At 38.0% G+C, this 17,185-nt stretch overlaps 1 protein-coding gene across 1 annotated transcript in view; it reads right to left on the bottom strand.

Moving 5' to 3' along the window:
* The window catches only part of MYO16 (myosin XVI), a 407,489-nt gene that overhangs the window by 190,067 nt on the left and 200,237 nt on the right, over positions 1-17,185 (bottom strand). Inside the window, exon 17 of the mRNA XM_003800011.3 lies at positions 12,566-12,638. Coding sequence (XP_003800059.2) covers positions 12,566-12,638 — 73 coding nt within the window. The remainder of the gene's footprint in view (positions 1-12,565; positions 12,639-17,185) is intronic.

A 17,185-nucleotide genomic window follows, 5' to 3' on the forward strand; every position in this document is an offset into this window, starting at 1 on the left:
CCTCAGCGAGGTCGTGCCTTCCCTATAGCTCACGTGACCTCCCTGGCAGGACCCCCTTCTAGATACTGCTGCCCCCTCAGCGAGGTCGTGCCTTCTCTATAGCTCACGTGAGAGCACATCTCATATTCTGTCTTCCAAGGAGCCAGACGAGCCACCTTCTCAAATGAAGAACACGGGAGGGACTGAATTCTTCTCATGGGAGTCTGCGCTTCCCCCCAAAGGTGGCCATTAAGAAGCTGAGAATTACATGCACATAATGGAAATTTTTTTTTCCTCATGGATTTGGTGATTGGGAAGGGTAGAATATTATGAGATTCTAGAGGCATGAATAAGTCTCAGGGGCAAATTTTCAGGAAGAAATAACAGATCAGAGTGCAGAACATCAGTCTGGACGCAGGAAGGATGACAGTCAAGTCCACTTCACCTATTCCCAGGGCCAGATTTTCTGAGTAGGCATAGACAGCTCAGACTCACTCAGAAATGGGGTGAGCAGCATGGGAGAAAACTGCGGTCTGGGGCACTCTGACCCAAGCAGAGCTGAGAGCTTAGAGGCTCTTGTGCCCTGGTAGAGTTACCTGAACAATGAATACACTTGGACATTTTTTATTATTAATACAATAAGCAAAGAATAACAATATAGTAGAAATACACCAAATATCATATTAAAATGTAATGTAAATATCACATATTGACACTCAAAAAGTAACAAAAACAATTCTTAGCTCTAGGTCAAAAAAATGATGTTTCAAGGGTCCTGCCGTCCGGATGGCGGCATCTCTGACTTCACAGTCAAAGCCAGTTTCTGTAAATTCAGTGACAGATGAGTTTCTGTAGACTGAATACACTTCCCTAATGAATTCTACTACGGAGTGGAGTGTAAGTTAAAAATAAAGGAAGAACCGTGCCGTGTTGTTGCTGTCTTAAAAATCATTTTAAAACCTGGAGAACTGGAGGGAATTTATTTGAACTTGGAATCACTCTTGGCATCTTCTCCCCCCACCCGCCTGCTCCTCTGTGAAGGCTGGAATTTCTAAGATTTTCTCCCTTCTATCATATTTTCCCTGGAACTTTTCCTCTCTGCTCTCTGACAAACAGATTTCATGAGAGAGGAACAGAGACGGACCTTCTTTACATTTAAAGCTCAGTGTTTTTTAGAAAAACCCACATGTCCGTGGCCAATTCTTTTAATTAAAAATACAAAAATACAGTCACTTCAGATGAGAATACACCTTATAAAACCTTTCAGTGTGTTGTTGTTGCATCAAATGTGCTTAAATATGGACACAGACCAATAAATTCTGCCCGTTATACTACGTAGCTGGCAGAGGGGACCATGGCAGTCAGGATCTACATATCGTAGGAAAAATATTTTCTTTCTTGTAACTGGTACAGTCTAGCACATTCATCCCCTCGAATTTTCCATGAAAACTCCGTGACGCCCGCAGACCCAGATCCTCCTAGTGAGTTTCTATGTTTATCTTCACTGACAGCGTATCGATCTCCAGGAATGGTTTTGGAAAGATGAACCATTTTCCGTACAACTGTGTGGCATCTGTCCACAGTAGTAGCCCTACTGTTAAAGCAATACTTTTACTTGTCATTTCATTTTGATCATAAATTTAAAATAGAAATGTATGAAAACTGTTAGAGAGGAAAAATTGAAAATTTTAAAATTCACGTTGCTTTGAAAATAATATTTTGGTATATTCCTTTGACTAATAAATTGTTAAACTCCTCTAATATTGAGGAAACTTTTATTTTAAGGAATAAAGGCTATAAAATCATTAAAAGTGGGGTGAAATAATTGCTAAAAATGTACAGATAATAAATGACTCCTCCTATGGAATGGAACCATTGGAAAAATTCTATTTCATTATACGACATATGCAATGGTCATTTCTCAGGGTTTTCTTTGTATTAAAAATACACCAAGTCATTTAAGAAAGCACAAATAAGATCTTATGTCTCAGGAATTTGATTTAAAATGTATACAAATAGAGTGCTTAAATGTAATCTATTTTAGAAAACAAAGTGAAGAAACAAAGGTTGAACCCATGAAAATATCTGTTACCATATGAAACAATAAAAAGAAATTCCAATTTTTTAAAATAATCAATGGCTGGTTTTCTATTGTATAAAAACAACCAAGTTACAGGACATTTGTGTTCCCTCATTTTGAGACTCTGATTGCATGAGCTTGATGTATGTGGAAGTCTCTGACTATTTAATACAATTCTCCTATCATCTTGCATTCAGAATGTCCTCAGCTCTCTGCACACACAGAAATCACTGTCACTGATGATTAACTAAATCCCTTTGGTTTCCATTGTCTTACAGCTGACCACCTCTACAGTGTTTTGATGGACCTGACCTTTTTATAATAGAAAACAGATTTTTAAGTTTTTTCCTAATATCTTATTGAATTGAATATTTGCTTTAGTGAACTGATCCACTGGTTTAATCAAAAAGACAAAACCAAGTGTGAATGTAGACAAAGCCTGCTAAAGACAAAAACTGGAAGGGGCCAGGCCTCTGCTGTCTTCCTTTTTTTCCAAGAATGTCTTTTTTTTTTGTTTGTTTTGCAGCTTTTGGCCAGGGCTGGGTTTGAACCCACCACCTCTGATATATGGGGCCAGTGCCCTACTCCTTTGAGCCACAGGCACTGCCCCCAGGAATGTCTTAACCAGTAGGGTGTCAACCATTTTTCTTCCTCACCACACATTGGAAGAAGAGTTGTCTTGGGTCACTCAGTAAAGTAATTACACAACCATGAAAGCTGATGAGCCCCCTAACCCCCAAAAAGGCCTATGCATACTTTTCCTCATATCTGATGCCATAAGTAAGCAAAGCAGTCCTCACACAGCTCACGTGCAGCCACCAGCCGTGGGTTGTACAGCCCTGGAAGCACTCACTCCGCCATGCTTGGCCACCAGAATGTAATGTTGCCTGTGCCTGTAGATTGAGAAGCTCAATTTGTTGCTCTCTGGGTCAAAATGATTCACAAAACATATAGCTACTCTGGTGGATTTTAAACTTTTTTTTATGGTCCAGGGTGATGTTTCCAATATACCTGAACCTTTTATTATATATCTTGTGTTTTTTTTTTTTTTTTATTCTGGAGGGAAAAAATTCTTCAAATAATTTATTGAAATTCTGTAGGGAAAGTATAGTTAAATTTTTAAAAACCAAATAGTCTGTGGACGGATCTTCAGTATGTAGCTTTCATTACGGTGTACTTCCTGGAACTAAGTCTGCATTTGTGTTTCCAACAGGGGAGAGCAGCACAGTGTGGAATAGGGACTCTCTGGGAGCACACACAGTGTAAGCAGAACACTCTTCAAAGTCATCTGCATGGAATGCAGATAGTCAAGTGTTTTACCAAGAGTTTGCCTTTCCTTATTCTGAGTTGTTCAAAGCACTCACTGAACCAAAGGTAATACACAGAAGCGCAGCAGCCGGGACTTCAGAGCTGCTGGTAGACAGGGCTAGGTGAGGAGTAGAAAGGTGCTCTCTCCTGTGTGCTCCGGTGGAAGTGAAGAAAATGTATCTGACCAACCAAATAGTGGCCGGAACTGTGGCCAGGGGCTTCGTCATGACTATTTTCACTGAACGGTCTTTGTGTGTGAATGTGTGCGTGTGCAGGTGTGTGCTAAACACAATCAGAGAGAGAGAGTGAAGGTTCTACAAGCACATTACTTATCCAGAAGCATGAATCTGCATCAGTAATTGGGATCACTGACTTCAACACAAAGGCTCATGACTTCTGCCTCTCAGCTCTACACGTCAGAGTTGGTTTGGGTTCCCTTAGATTTCTGGATGTTCCTCAGAGGACACTTGACTGTAGGTGACAGGTGGGTATTCTAAATGGTAATGAATACATGTGAAGTAACTTTTTAGTTAATGTGTACCTTTACCTAATTAAAACACATGCTTTGTACATTAAGTGCCATTGCTAACTGGTTTAATAATAAAAAGTATACACCCTTGAAAACATTCTTTAGCAACCCAACCTTACTGCTTATCCAGATGGCCCATCATTTGTATTAATCACAAACTTAATTTCTTGAGTAAATTCTCACCAACTGTTCTCTCTTTATTTTTATTACTCAGTAAAATGTATCTGAAACAAAAATATAATAGAGCATGAAATATACATCACAGAATTAAAGTAGGAGATAAATTAAAGCTGACTCTAGTTGAAGGCAGGGTCCCAGGCATCAGACAATGATTCTCAATCCTGGCTGCACATTTGAATTAACTGGGGAGGTTTTGAAGAAAAGCTGATGCCTGGGCCTGACCCTAAACCAATTAAACTGGAGTGGAGCCCAGGCATTGATGTATTTTAAAAGCTTTCGCAGTGATTCTAATTTGCAGACATGGCTGAACACAGAGAGATAAATGGTGAAACAGAAAATGTACCCTCCATTAACCAATTTACTCATCAATGAATATACATGCGTGTAACACATCATATATTACTGTGTGGGCATGTGTGTGAGAGGGAGAGAGAACTCAAGCAGGAGTCATATTAGATTTTAGCTATTTGAAATGTTTCAAATATGTGTAGCAGAATACTATTTGTATGAGATGTTAATAGCTATTTTGTATAAACATTAAATAAGCTGAAGCCAGTGGGAAACACTGAGTTGGGTTAGTGGGCTTCTCTGCTTTTCTGAGTCAGGTATGCTGTGAACCTCAACCCAACTTCTCTGAAGAATATTTCAGGGCTCATCCCTGCTTCAGGTGTTTTCTCCAACGAATCCAGCATCCTGATCTCTCCACAGTGTCTGTGAAACGGCAGGTGCAGCGGGCCAGTGAGGAGACAGCATTTCTCGTTTGTTTCAGCTTTAAAATCCCATAGTTCATTTCGCTTTCCCTGAATCTTCTATTATGGTAAAGGCCTTTTTGGTAACGTAGTGTTTGCTTTGTTACCAGCACCTTTCCTCTGACCCTGGTAGTTAGAGAGCCCAACCTCTGCCAGTCATCTGATGGTATCTCGGAAGCAGAGGACCAGGGCAGCTGGTATTGCCGGGGGAGGGGGGTGTCCCTCCCCAGACTCCCACGGTGGGACCCTCAGCCACCAGAGAGGAACAAGCCCCTTGCTGACCTCCTGGCCTCAAGCCTCTGCAGTTGATTTTGTCTGTTTGGGGGTTTTGTTTGTTTTTTCACCTTTCTGCTCCCCTTTCCTCGTCACTCTCTCTTTGGTGCATTACTGGCTCTCAAAGGGAACAAACATCCTTTCCTTATCTGGCTTCTTTTTGACATTTTAAAATCAAAGTATATATAAATGGCAGTTACTCCACGTGTATAAAGACATGGCTCTTATACAAATGAAAACACTTTCTCTCCCTGCAACCTCTCTTTTAGTTATTCTCCTATTCAGAGCAATGTGCATTCATAAAACAAATCTAGTATTTTGATGTGTTAAATCCATAACATATTCTCCTTCAATGTAAGTAATTGCTATTTTGGGACTTGAAAGATTGGTCTTTAGAAAGAAGTAGGCCAACAACAAATCACCTGGCTAAATTTATTATCAGATTTTATATAATAGATCAGGCTTAGTGGCTCATGCCTGTAGTCCTAGCACTCTGGGAGGCCAAGGTAGGAAGATCATTTGAGATTAGGAGTTCAAGATCAGCCTGAGAAAAATGAGAACCTGTCTCTACTAAAAATAGAAAAAAATAGCTGGGCCCCTGTAATCCCAGCTACTAGGGAGTCTGAGGCAGGACAATCACTGAGCCCACGAGATTGAGGTTGCTGTGAGCTAGGCTGACACCAGGGCATTCTAGCCTGGGCAACAGAGCAAGACTGTATCTACAAAACAAATAAACAAAAAATCCCCCCCCGAAGGAAAAAAAAACTATATATATATGTGTGTGTGTATATTATATATATATAATTGTACTATATATACATGTCAGATATATACACATACTTATACATATATAAAATATGCTAAGGCCAAGAGTGAAAAGTACAAATAAAAAAACATTTTTAGATGTTTTGTATAACTTACAGATAAATCATGCACTTCAGTTTATATAGAAACCATGTGCAAATGTTGGACATGGACCTGATCAAAACGCTCTTATTTTAAGCTTCAGTAACTGTATCACACATTCATCATTTAAAAAAAAAGTTTTTGTTTAGCAATAAACATTTATATTAGCCAATAGCCTTGTCTTTTCATATTAATACATTCATATAGTTCAAAACCAATTATTACTATATTGTTTCTACCCACATATATCTAGATTGCCACTGTGGTGAATTCTTCCCTTGACCTTGGGAATAGTTACTGTCCCAACTCGTAGAGGAAATTACACTATGTGACTTCTGGGTTAAATGAAAAAGGATACAGCTTGCACATGGCTTTCTGCTTAACAGTTATCCAGAATCAAACGCAAAGCTTAGAGACACCAAAGAACTACCCACCAGCACGGCACAGGAAGGGTTGGGCTTTGGAGTCTCAACTGGTCCGGTAAAGCCCTTGGGGATATCTGTTAATTTTCTGAGAGGGTTGCTGTAAGAGTTGGAAATCATATAGGAAGATAATCTGGCCAATAGTAGAAGCTCAGGAAATTGCAGCCATTATCAGTGGTCACACAGGGCTGCATCAGCATGTTTTCCTAGTTAGCACATTTGGGATTTGAGGCCTTCTATCTAGATTGCCACTGTGGTGAATCTCAGCTTTCCCTGGTCACTAGAAAACCTCAATTCCCTCCCCTCAAAAGAGATTTCACAGATGTCTTCAGAAATGCATAAACTCCTGCTGTGATTTGTAATATTTTCTTTACAATGAAGACTTAATTATCTAACTTATTTATTCACATTAAATGGATTTGATGAGAAATTCACTATGAAAAAAATAATGGCATACAAAGTTTATTAAGGGTTTATTGTTTTTAAATGTAATAGGATAAATAATATTGAGCATTAAGAGAATTATAAACACATATTCTCATGAAAGGGCAGCAGTTAAAGTGTGGATACTAACATAAAGTTTGTCCATTAGCGTAAACTTAATTCTGGCTTTTAGAGAAACTTTCAAACTGGAAATAGCCAAAGTCATTAGAACTGGACTCAGACCCTTAGTTCTGTGTGAATTTCTATGACTTACTCAGGTTATTTTTTCTCTGTAAATATGAAATGGGAATATTATTTAACTTACAGGGATTCTAAGGGAAAAAGTCATTAAATATATAGTTCATAAGCCCAAAGTTCTTATTGTGTTCCTCCTCTCCATTTGTTTTGTTACCTAAAGAATACCTGTAACTATACTACTTATAAACATAAATCCAGTACTATCGTGAGAGGTACATTGAAATAGAATCTCATTATTTAATCTTTTTTGTAGAAGGCTATGTAACAGTATGCTAGAGTTCTGATAAATACTGAAAAATAAATAAATCTCCTCATTAAAATTTTCCTTACCCACAGCTTGGTGAGTTCCTGAAATGATTTCGGAAAGTTTGAAGCCATTGTGGAAAAGGGATACATGGTGCAGAAAATGCTTAGGAGAAGAACAGGCATTTAGCACATTTACCATTTTTAAATCAATATGTGAAACAACTTAATAATATCAATGTTGCATCATATTCGTATATCATTTGATCTGTAGACAGATGAATATTGATATGTAAGAGCTATCAGAAATGCACTGGGAATAAATTATATGGGTGCTGCCATATGTAAGCTAAAACAACAAACCTCTCCTCTTTTAAACTCCCCCAAGCCTTTCCCCATGATGTCCAATTAGAAGGGATCCCTCACCATCAAGGCCTGGGTTCTGCTTACTCTGTCCCTTGAACTTGGGAATGGTTACTGTCCCAACTCATAGAGAAAATTACACTATGTGACTTCTGGGTTATATGAAAAAGGACACAGCTTGTGCATGGCTTTCTGCTTGGGGGAAGCCACTCTCAGGAATCAGCCAACATACTTCGAGACAGTCCAGACTGGCCTGTGCAGAAGCTGTGTGAAAAGGCTCCATGGAGGGCCCATGAGAAGAGGGCCTGAGGATCCATCCAATGGCCAGTGCCACCTCCAGATGTGTGGCTGACCCTTCAGGTGACTTTCGCCTCCAGCCCTCTAGCTACCCAGTTGACGCCCAGAGGTGATGGAGGGAGATAAACTGTTGGAGCTCCCAACCCAGAAGAACTAGTGAGCGTAATGAATGCTTACGTGTGAATGCTCACCGTGCCACTAAGTGTTCTGGTAACTCATTACATGGCCATAAAGTCTGGGACACTGAAAAATGTAGAGGATTAGAACAGAGAAAGGGACAGACACAGAAGTAGGAACATATTATCTGGATAGAGACTATTAAAAAAAAAAAAAAAAGGAGGCCAGGCACAGTAGCTCACACCTGTAATCCCAGCAACTCTGGGATGCCAAGGCAGGTGGATTGCTTGAGCTCACGAGCTTGAGATCAGCCAGCACAAAAGTGAGACACATTTCTACTAAAAAATAGAAAAACTGAGGCAAGAGGATCGCTTGATCCCAAGATTTGGAGGTTGCTGTGAGCTATGACACCATGGCACTCTACCCAGGGCAACACTTGAGACTCTGTCTAAAAAAAAAAAAAAAAGATGAGTCCTTTTAACACCTGTTCCCTACTCACCACACCTTCCTATCTATGGGGTCTTTAGTGCCTGGGACAGGGTGTGGAACTTGAGGCGAGAAAGGGTTGCTGAATGCACAATGAACTACTCCAGTGCAAGTAAAACAGGAAAACGGTCCCTTCAGGGACTCCTGGCTCCCTGTGCAGAGCAGAGACTGTAGCACTTTCCATTTCCCATCTGTAAAATGGGTAATCCATGTGAAGAGTATTTGGTAAGAGTTAAATTAATAGTAGTTAACTCACTATTTTATTTCTATCATAGCAAGGATAGTTACTTCATAATACAGACAGAAATCTCACAAATTTCAACTTGAATTTGAAATCATCAAATTACATAATTTCATAAAGCTTTAGAAGTCAAGGTACAGATATTTTCCTTAACTCCTGAACACATAGCCCAAGCCTGACTGAGTTATCATTCCTATGAATTACCCACTAACTCTCATTTCTTAGAAAGCAATCTGTAAGCAGGGAACTGTTTTGAGTCCTTGACAACTCCTCAGAATTCAGGTTAAATGGAGCCTGACTTGAAAATAGATCACATTCTCTACACAGAAGCCCCTGCTCTGAGTACCATGTTCTCTCTGAATTCTCTAAATTTCTTGCAGCAGATTACTGACACGTGATTTCACCAGACTCCATAGCTCGAGAGACCCATGATGTGCATCTGCACGTGTGAGTTTCCAGGGTCGTCTGGGGAGATAGCTATATGTCCAGTCACTGGTTTCCACCTCTTGCTCTTTAACACAGAGCTGTAGCAAGAGGAGCTTTGTAATAACAAGTTTGGGGAGAAAATATGATAGCGTTTATTAAAATAATATTTATATAACCTCAAATTTTTCTCATTTGTTTAAATGGCATATTACAGTGAATTTTAATGTACTCAATAGATTAGAAAAAATGTCAATCTTCTTACATAGAAATCTCAAGACTATGAATATATTCTAAAACATATCATTGAAATATTTAGCTGAAAGAAAGAACAGGGAATTTTCATGACTGTAGTAAAATGAGTACATCTCAATCAAAACAACACACATTTTGTGCATATTAATTATGTCTGGGTGTGGGGCAGCGGCTTTACGTGGCAATGTTCCATCTGTCACTTACCAGGAGATGCATGAACCAGGGAATCTCATTACAGACACAAAGGCTGCCCTGTTTTTTAAGATGAAAATGTATGGGATCTATACTGACATCTGCCAACATGCAAACATTTGCGCTGAGAAGCACATTTTAAAACGCAGCCTGCAAACCTGCATATGTATACCGTATATATTCCACTAGTCTCACTCAATTGCTGTCCTCATGTTCATCTTTACTTTTCTTATGGCAAACAATAAAGAAATAAAATGAAATCTTTCCTTTTCTGTTAATCTACAGAAAGGTATAAAAGGAGGAGAATTTTATGTCAGTTTTAGTCTTCAGATTGGACCTTTATCAATTTTTTAAATTTCAGATTAATATGAAGATACACATGATTAAGTTATATCATTTGCATTTGTTAGGTAAAGTTAGAGTTGGAATTGAGCCCTTCACCCAGGGGTTGTGCTGTACATTGTGCACATTAAGTGAGAACCTACCAATCCTCCCTCCTCCCTTCTTTTCTTTACCTCCTCCCCCTCTTGAATTTAATTATTTTTTTCTCTCGTGTGGGCACATAGTTGTCTATCTATTGGTTTCATATTAGTGCTCTATATGTTGTACACTTGCTTTTCCCTGCTTGTGATACTTTACTAAGGAGGTTGTTCTTCAACTCTAACCAGCTTAATACAACAGATGTAAAGTCTCCATCTATTATATAACTGAATAGTATTCCATGGTATCCAGATACCATGGTTTTTTAATCCATTCATAAATTGATGAGCACTTGGGTTGATTCCACATTTGGCAATTGTGAATTGAGCTGTAATGAACATGCTAGTGAAAATTCAAGCTAGAAGAGGGTGGTAATCAACCTTTAAACTTCTTAAACAAAAATAATTTTCAACCCAATATTTTGTATCCTGCTAAACTAAGTTTCATATTTGATGAAGGAATCATTTTATGACATGCAAACACTGAGGAAATTTGGTACAAGACCAGTTCTGCAGAAAGTACTCAGACCTGTTCTTCACACTGACCACCACAATGTACCACCAACAAAGTAATGACATCTAGAAACTAAAGTCTGGCTTCCACAATGGCACAAAAGATACAACTAACCAATGGACCTTTACAAAATAAGACAAACAGAACTCCACCATCTCTATCAATCAATTCTCTCAATAAATGTGAATGGCTTGAATTCCCCACTAAAGAGGCACAGGCTGGCTGACTGGATAAAAAAAGATAAGAAAACTACATGTTGTCTTCAGGAAACACACCAAATCTCTAATGGCAAAACAACACTTAGGATGAAGGGTTGGAAAACAATACTTCAGGCAGATGGAAATCAGAAGAAAGCAGGGGTTGCAATCTTATTTGCAGACACAACTGCATTTAAACCAACAAAAATAAAGACAGACAAAGATAGACACTGTATACTGGTCAAGGGAACCATATAACAAGAAGGCATTTCAATCCTTAATATCTATGTACCCAACTTAAGTATTCCCAGATATATAAAATGACCCCTAAGCAATCTGAACAGCATAATATTATGCCCTTCAGCACCCCTCTGACATAACTGGAAAGTTCTGTAAGGAGCACAGTCCATGCTGACTTACCTAGAACTACACACAAGTTAATGTAAAAGTTCTCTACAAATAACAGTGGCTGTACTGTAAAATGATTTTAAGTGTTCTCATTTACAATAATAATGGTAGCTGTCCCTCATCTTAAACATGTACGGTGTGATACTAAGTGACACAAGAATCTCTATTTAATCACATTTAATCTCTCAACTCTGTAAACCTATTATTATCCTGATGTCACAAATAAGAAAACTAAGGCAATAGATTCTTTATTTTGGTCAAGAAATCTATGCCAGTAAAAGTCACAGTTGTGGGTTTCTGACACATTTTAATTTTTTATCCAGTGTCATAATCTATCACATTATCTACCTTAAGAAAATGAAGCCAAAGAAATCACAAAATTATTAGCAATTCTGTCCCAACTCTGCTTAGTTATAATTTTGTCTGTAATGTAATGCAGTTTGTTTTTCTATCTTTCTACTTTTACCTTTTTTACAGGTTTACTTTTCTTCTCTGCTTGCTAAGGGAAGTTGTATTTCTTTTTCTTCTTTAACATATAATTCTTAAATATGCTTAATTTAACAAAACTATTCATGCAGTACTATTATAATGCCCAACAACTCTGTATTTTAAAAAAAATTCTCTAAATTATAAATGATTTTAAAATAACTGATGCTTCTGCAATGTATTCTTATGAATTTGCAGTAGTCCTATGTATGAATGTCACATGTAGATGAATCTACAAATCATGGCATGCAGCTTAATGGAGTATTTCCAGTTTGATTTTTGGCCCAGGTTTCTGAAGACTCTTTCCCTGATCTCAAATATTCATGTCTTTCTCTCTCTGATATAGTAGAAATAATATTTCCATAACCATAACTCAAGTCTTTGTCTTGCATTGTCTTTTAAAACAAGTGACTCTGGTTTTTTTTTTGTTTTTTTTTTTGTTTTTTTTGCAGTTTTTGGCTGGGGCTGGGCTTGAACCCACCACCTCTGGCATGTGGGGCCAGTGCCCTACTCCTTTGAGCCACAAGTGCCACCCAAGTGACTCTGTTTTTGATGTGTGAGAATGCCAGTTGTTTAGAAGAAGACATAAAAATGATGAATATTTCAACAGTGGATATTAATTTTAAAACATGAGATAAAATACTTATTTTGATTCCATATTTGTAAATAATTACACTAAATATTTCTACTGAATCAAAAAAGTAATTTGGTTGAAAAAAGCCATTGACATTCACAGAATTTAAAAAAGCCTACTTACTTGTTCAAATTCATTCTTTTGAAATTCTTCAAAACCAAAGATATCCAATATTCCAATATCCAATGTCTGCATGCTGAAACAAAATGACACACCAGGATGAATGGGCATCCTTAAACATTCCCGGCCCCCAGGACCCTCTGCTTCTTGCTACTTCAGATCAGAAGACTATAACTACTTATGTTGCTGTCAATTTGTACTAAAAATGTGCAAACTATTATCTTAGAGTATAGTGGAAAAAAAATTGAAAAGTAGCACAAAGAAAAAGTGTTCTTTTAATACTTTAATTCAAACACAAATATATGAATAAAAACATGTTTATTTAAAAATTTAAAATATAACAATAGAGGGATGGTTTAACATTTGCTTTTCAAAAACAGTCCTCGTGTCTGCCTCCTTTGACTGGACTTACTTTCCCTTAAGGAACTTGAGCCTCATGTCAAGAGCAAGCCCTAGCTATTACTTAGACTATAAAAGCAGCAGATTAAGAATTTAACCATCACACGCAAGAATAATAGAAGGCAAATCACATTAAGTTAATGCACACTCTTTGACAGATCAAACTTAGCAACTTCAAAAATTTACGTTGTGATCTTCCGGAGGTCATTTTTATAAAAGAAAAATGAAGAAAGTAAAACTTTGAAGGATAATTTAAAGAAATCAATCTTGTGATTCAATATAAACTGTCACTCTTGGGATTTATGACAGTCTTGAGTGATAAAATCTCAGATCTCTGAATCTACATGATAAGTAAGGAAAGAAGTAAGACAAATCCGAGGTGGTGACAGGAACGCTAACAAATAGTGATCTTGTGAAGAGGGCAGAGGGGGCACTGGTGTGGGGAAGTGTATGTGAGCTTGCTTCTTACAAACCAAAAAGTTCCCAAGGTCTTTTGGATTGCCCAGGAGGACGTGTCCCCTGCCTCTCCTGCACCATTACCCAGGGTCTCAGCAGGAAAATTGCTGTCTTTATTTCCTGTTGATGGGTACACTATTCTGTTGCTATTGTGGTTGTTACAGTGTCAATATCCATTATGTTTCTTAGTTGTTGAATTTTTATTTCCCTGCCATTTACTTTGTCCAAACTGTAGAACCAAACTGGAGCCACCTCTGGATCTGTCCCTATATTCTGTTTCTTACAAACAGTGCATAATCATGACACTTCAGGATCTATGATTAGTCACTTAAATAACAATCACCCCCCTTTAAAACTGTAGGCTAATGATTCTATGATAGCCTCTCTGTAAGGTCATTTTTTGTATATGGTAGAAATATAAATGTCTTAGTGGGAATGAGAGAAGTTTAAAAACCCTTAATACAAACTTCCTATGTCAAAGAATATAAAGCAATGAAGGAATCATCCAGTGTACGACTCTAACTAACTTAGTTTTTATGGGCGAAAGTAAACTCTGCATGCATCCGAGAGTTAGATGTTAGGGTAAGAAACTATGGAAGGTAGGAGGACAAATGTGACCGTTTTTTCTGATTTTCAGTTTGGGGAAATGTCAAATGAAATGTTTAAACGTGTGATAACACAACTACTGAACACTCTCGCATCTATTAAACTGGGTTAAGTAACATTCAGTTGCTGTTAGAGGAGTTATTTAAATGTGTTGCGTCATTTGTTTTGGTAGATTTTACTTTTCTTCTACTGACACGTCTGCGGTCTTTGTCTTTAATACCCTTCATTTTCCCCTCCGTCCTGCTGCCTTTACAATGAGCACAAAGGACGCTGACAATGATGTCCCTCAGTGCTAACAACGGTGCCAAGGGGCAGGGCAATTTCTCCCTTTGCTGTGGTTGTGTATGAACAAATGTATGTGAGTGTGTGTGTGTGTCATCTGGGTAAGGAGATGCCTCATCTGTCTTATCTTGGAGTTGTTCGGTCTTGGGTAGGAATCCTGCTTCAAACACTTTTTGGTTGCATAAGTTTGGGCAAGTTACTTAATTTTTTGAGCTGCTATTTCATCACATATAAAAATAAGATAACAATTGGGCAGTGCCTGTAGCTCAAAGGAGTAGGGCGTCAGCCCCATACGCTGGAGGTGGCAGGTTCAAACCCAGCCCTGGTAAAATAATAATAATAATAATAAGATAACAACTGAAATTTGTCCACTTATGTTGTTGCTAGAATTAGAGTTAATAGAAAGTTCTAGGAAAACAGCAAATATATAAAGTGTGTCCAATAAGTGGTAGTTAAGTTTTCACGAATTATTTTTTAAAACTTATAAATCAAGAGAATAGTTACCAGAAAAATCTAAGTGATTAATAGGCATAGTAAATGCATCAATATTATTAAAATTACACAGAAATAGTATGCTAAAAATCACGATGAGAAAAATATTTTCCTACATACTTTTTTTTTTTTTTTTTTTGGATGCAGGGTCTCTCTTTTATGGCCCTGGATAGAATGCACAACTCACTGCAACCTTAAGCTCCTGGGCTCAAGAGATCCACCTGCTTCAGCCTCCCAAGAAGCTAGGACCTCAGGTATGCGCTCTGATGCCTGGCTAGTTTTTCTGTTTTTAGTAGAGAGAGGGTCTCAATCTTGCTCAGGCTGGTTTTGAACTCCTAAGCTCAAGCGATCTTCCCATCTTAGCCTTCCAGAGTGCTAGGATCATAGGTGTGAGCCATGACACCTGGCTCCATACCCTTCTATTGAGAGTTTAAATTGATAGGGTCTTCCTCAAAAACAATCTGGTTGCATGACAGAAAGCTTTGAAATGTTCATATCATTTGAACTAATATATCTCTAGATATGAACCTATATGAAGGAAATGATCAGAAATGGCTATTAGAGATTTATAGACAAGAATCTTCATTGTTAATTACAATAACACAGACAAAAAGAAATGACACAGCTCCGACACTAAGAGCATAATTAATTAAATAGCATGCATTCCTTCATGGATTAAATTAATGAAACTGTCCTGTTAAGAGAAAGCAGTATACAAATTTTGAATAAAGGAAAACACAATTTTTTATCTAGGAGACCTCAAAATAAATCAAGCTTGAAAGAGAAAATAGAAGTTTTTTTTTTTGTTTTTTTTTTTTTTACCTTTCATTTACTATTACCCACATTATACAAGTTTTATGGGCTCGGCGCCCTTAGTTCAGTGGTTAGGGCACCAGCCACATACACTGGGACTGACAGGTTCAAATCAGGCACAGGCCTGCTAATCAACAACGACAACTACAACAAAAAACAGCTGGTCATTGTGGTAGGTGCCTGTAGTCCCAGCTACTTGGGAGGCTGAGGCAATAGAATCATGTAAGCCCGAGTTTGAAGTTGCTATGAGCTGTGATGCCACAGCACTCTACCCAGGGTGACATAATGAGATTCTGTCTCAAAAAAAAAAAAACAAAAAAAAAACTTCTATATCAAAATACTGCTATTTTTATTATTATAAAAATATTCAGTTGATGAGTACATAAAGGCAATATGAAAACACAGAAAATGTTCATGACCAACATTATCTAAAAATAAAAAGCCAGAAAAAAATCTATCCCCTCTGTATACTTAAAAGTTAATTTGAACAATGTTAAAAAGTAAATCCATAGCCTAGAAAAATAAAGCACATTTGAACAGGTGGTCATAGTATAGTAAGGCTGGAAGGAATTTTTAAGTGGTCTAAATGTTCTGTGTGGAGCATTACAATGATCTTTATCAATAACTTTATTTAAAACCATTTATTAAAATATATATGTTTAAATGCATGTTGTGGCCTTTTTTTTTTGCAGTTCTTGGCCAGCGCTGGGTTTGAACCCTCCACCTCTGGCATATGGGGCTGGCGCCATACCTCTTTGAACCACAGGCTCACAGAACCCATCACAAACGTGGTGGGGAGGGAAACTCCTTTGTCAGGAGAAAACGTGCATGCAAATTTAAAGTATTTTTAAGACTACTTTTGCAATTCTGAGAGACATAATATACTAGTTTAAAAGAAACTATTTCATCATTTGTGACTGAATGAAATATGTGTCTGTTAATGCAATAGCAGCCTTGGCAGGATGGTTTCAAAAACTTTTAGCAAGCAAAATGCCCATGCTATGGGCAGCGTTACTGTCACTCCTTGATTGAGACCTGACTCTTAATGCCCAGGCATTTAATTCAACATTCAATCTCTGGCAAAGAGGGACAGAAAGAGTGATCTGACCTGCCGGGATTCAACTGACAGGCAAAACTGCATTTTAATGAGGTGGTCTGTTTCAGTTCAAATTCTGCCTATAAATTCACCTAGAAACTTGCATGATCATTAACAAAACTCTCCAGTTTGCATTAGCATATTATTAAAATGTGTCTTAGATCATGCAGGATATGTATTAAATGCTAGGCCATCGGCCTGGTCTTGATTTTGGCTTTCACGTGAGTAGGTACTAGGTGGGGGAAGGTCCCAATTGAAGAGTGTCTATCTCAGGACAAGGACAAAATCACTCCATCTGAACAGAAAGATGTGATGGTGTGTAGAAGCCATGTTTGTCCCAGTCATCCTTGGGCAAGGAGACTCCCTGGAGAGTTACCCAAGCATTTAGTAAGTTTAGAAAATAGCTTCACCCTGCTTGGCACAAAACCTTTAGACTGAGTTAGAGTTGAGTCAACCTTTTAGGCCAATCATAGACGGGT

This window comes from Otolemur garnettii, unplaced genomic scaffold (assembly GCF_000181295.1).
Source record: "Otolemur garnettii isolate 467f Iridium unplaced genomic scaffold, OtoGar3 scaffold00161, whole genome shotgun sequence".
Lineage (NCBI taxonomy): Eukaryota > Metazoa > Chordata > Mammalia > Primates > Galagidae > Otolemur > Otolemur garnettii.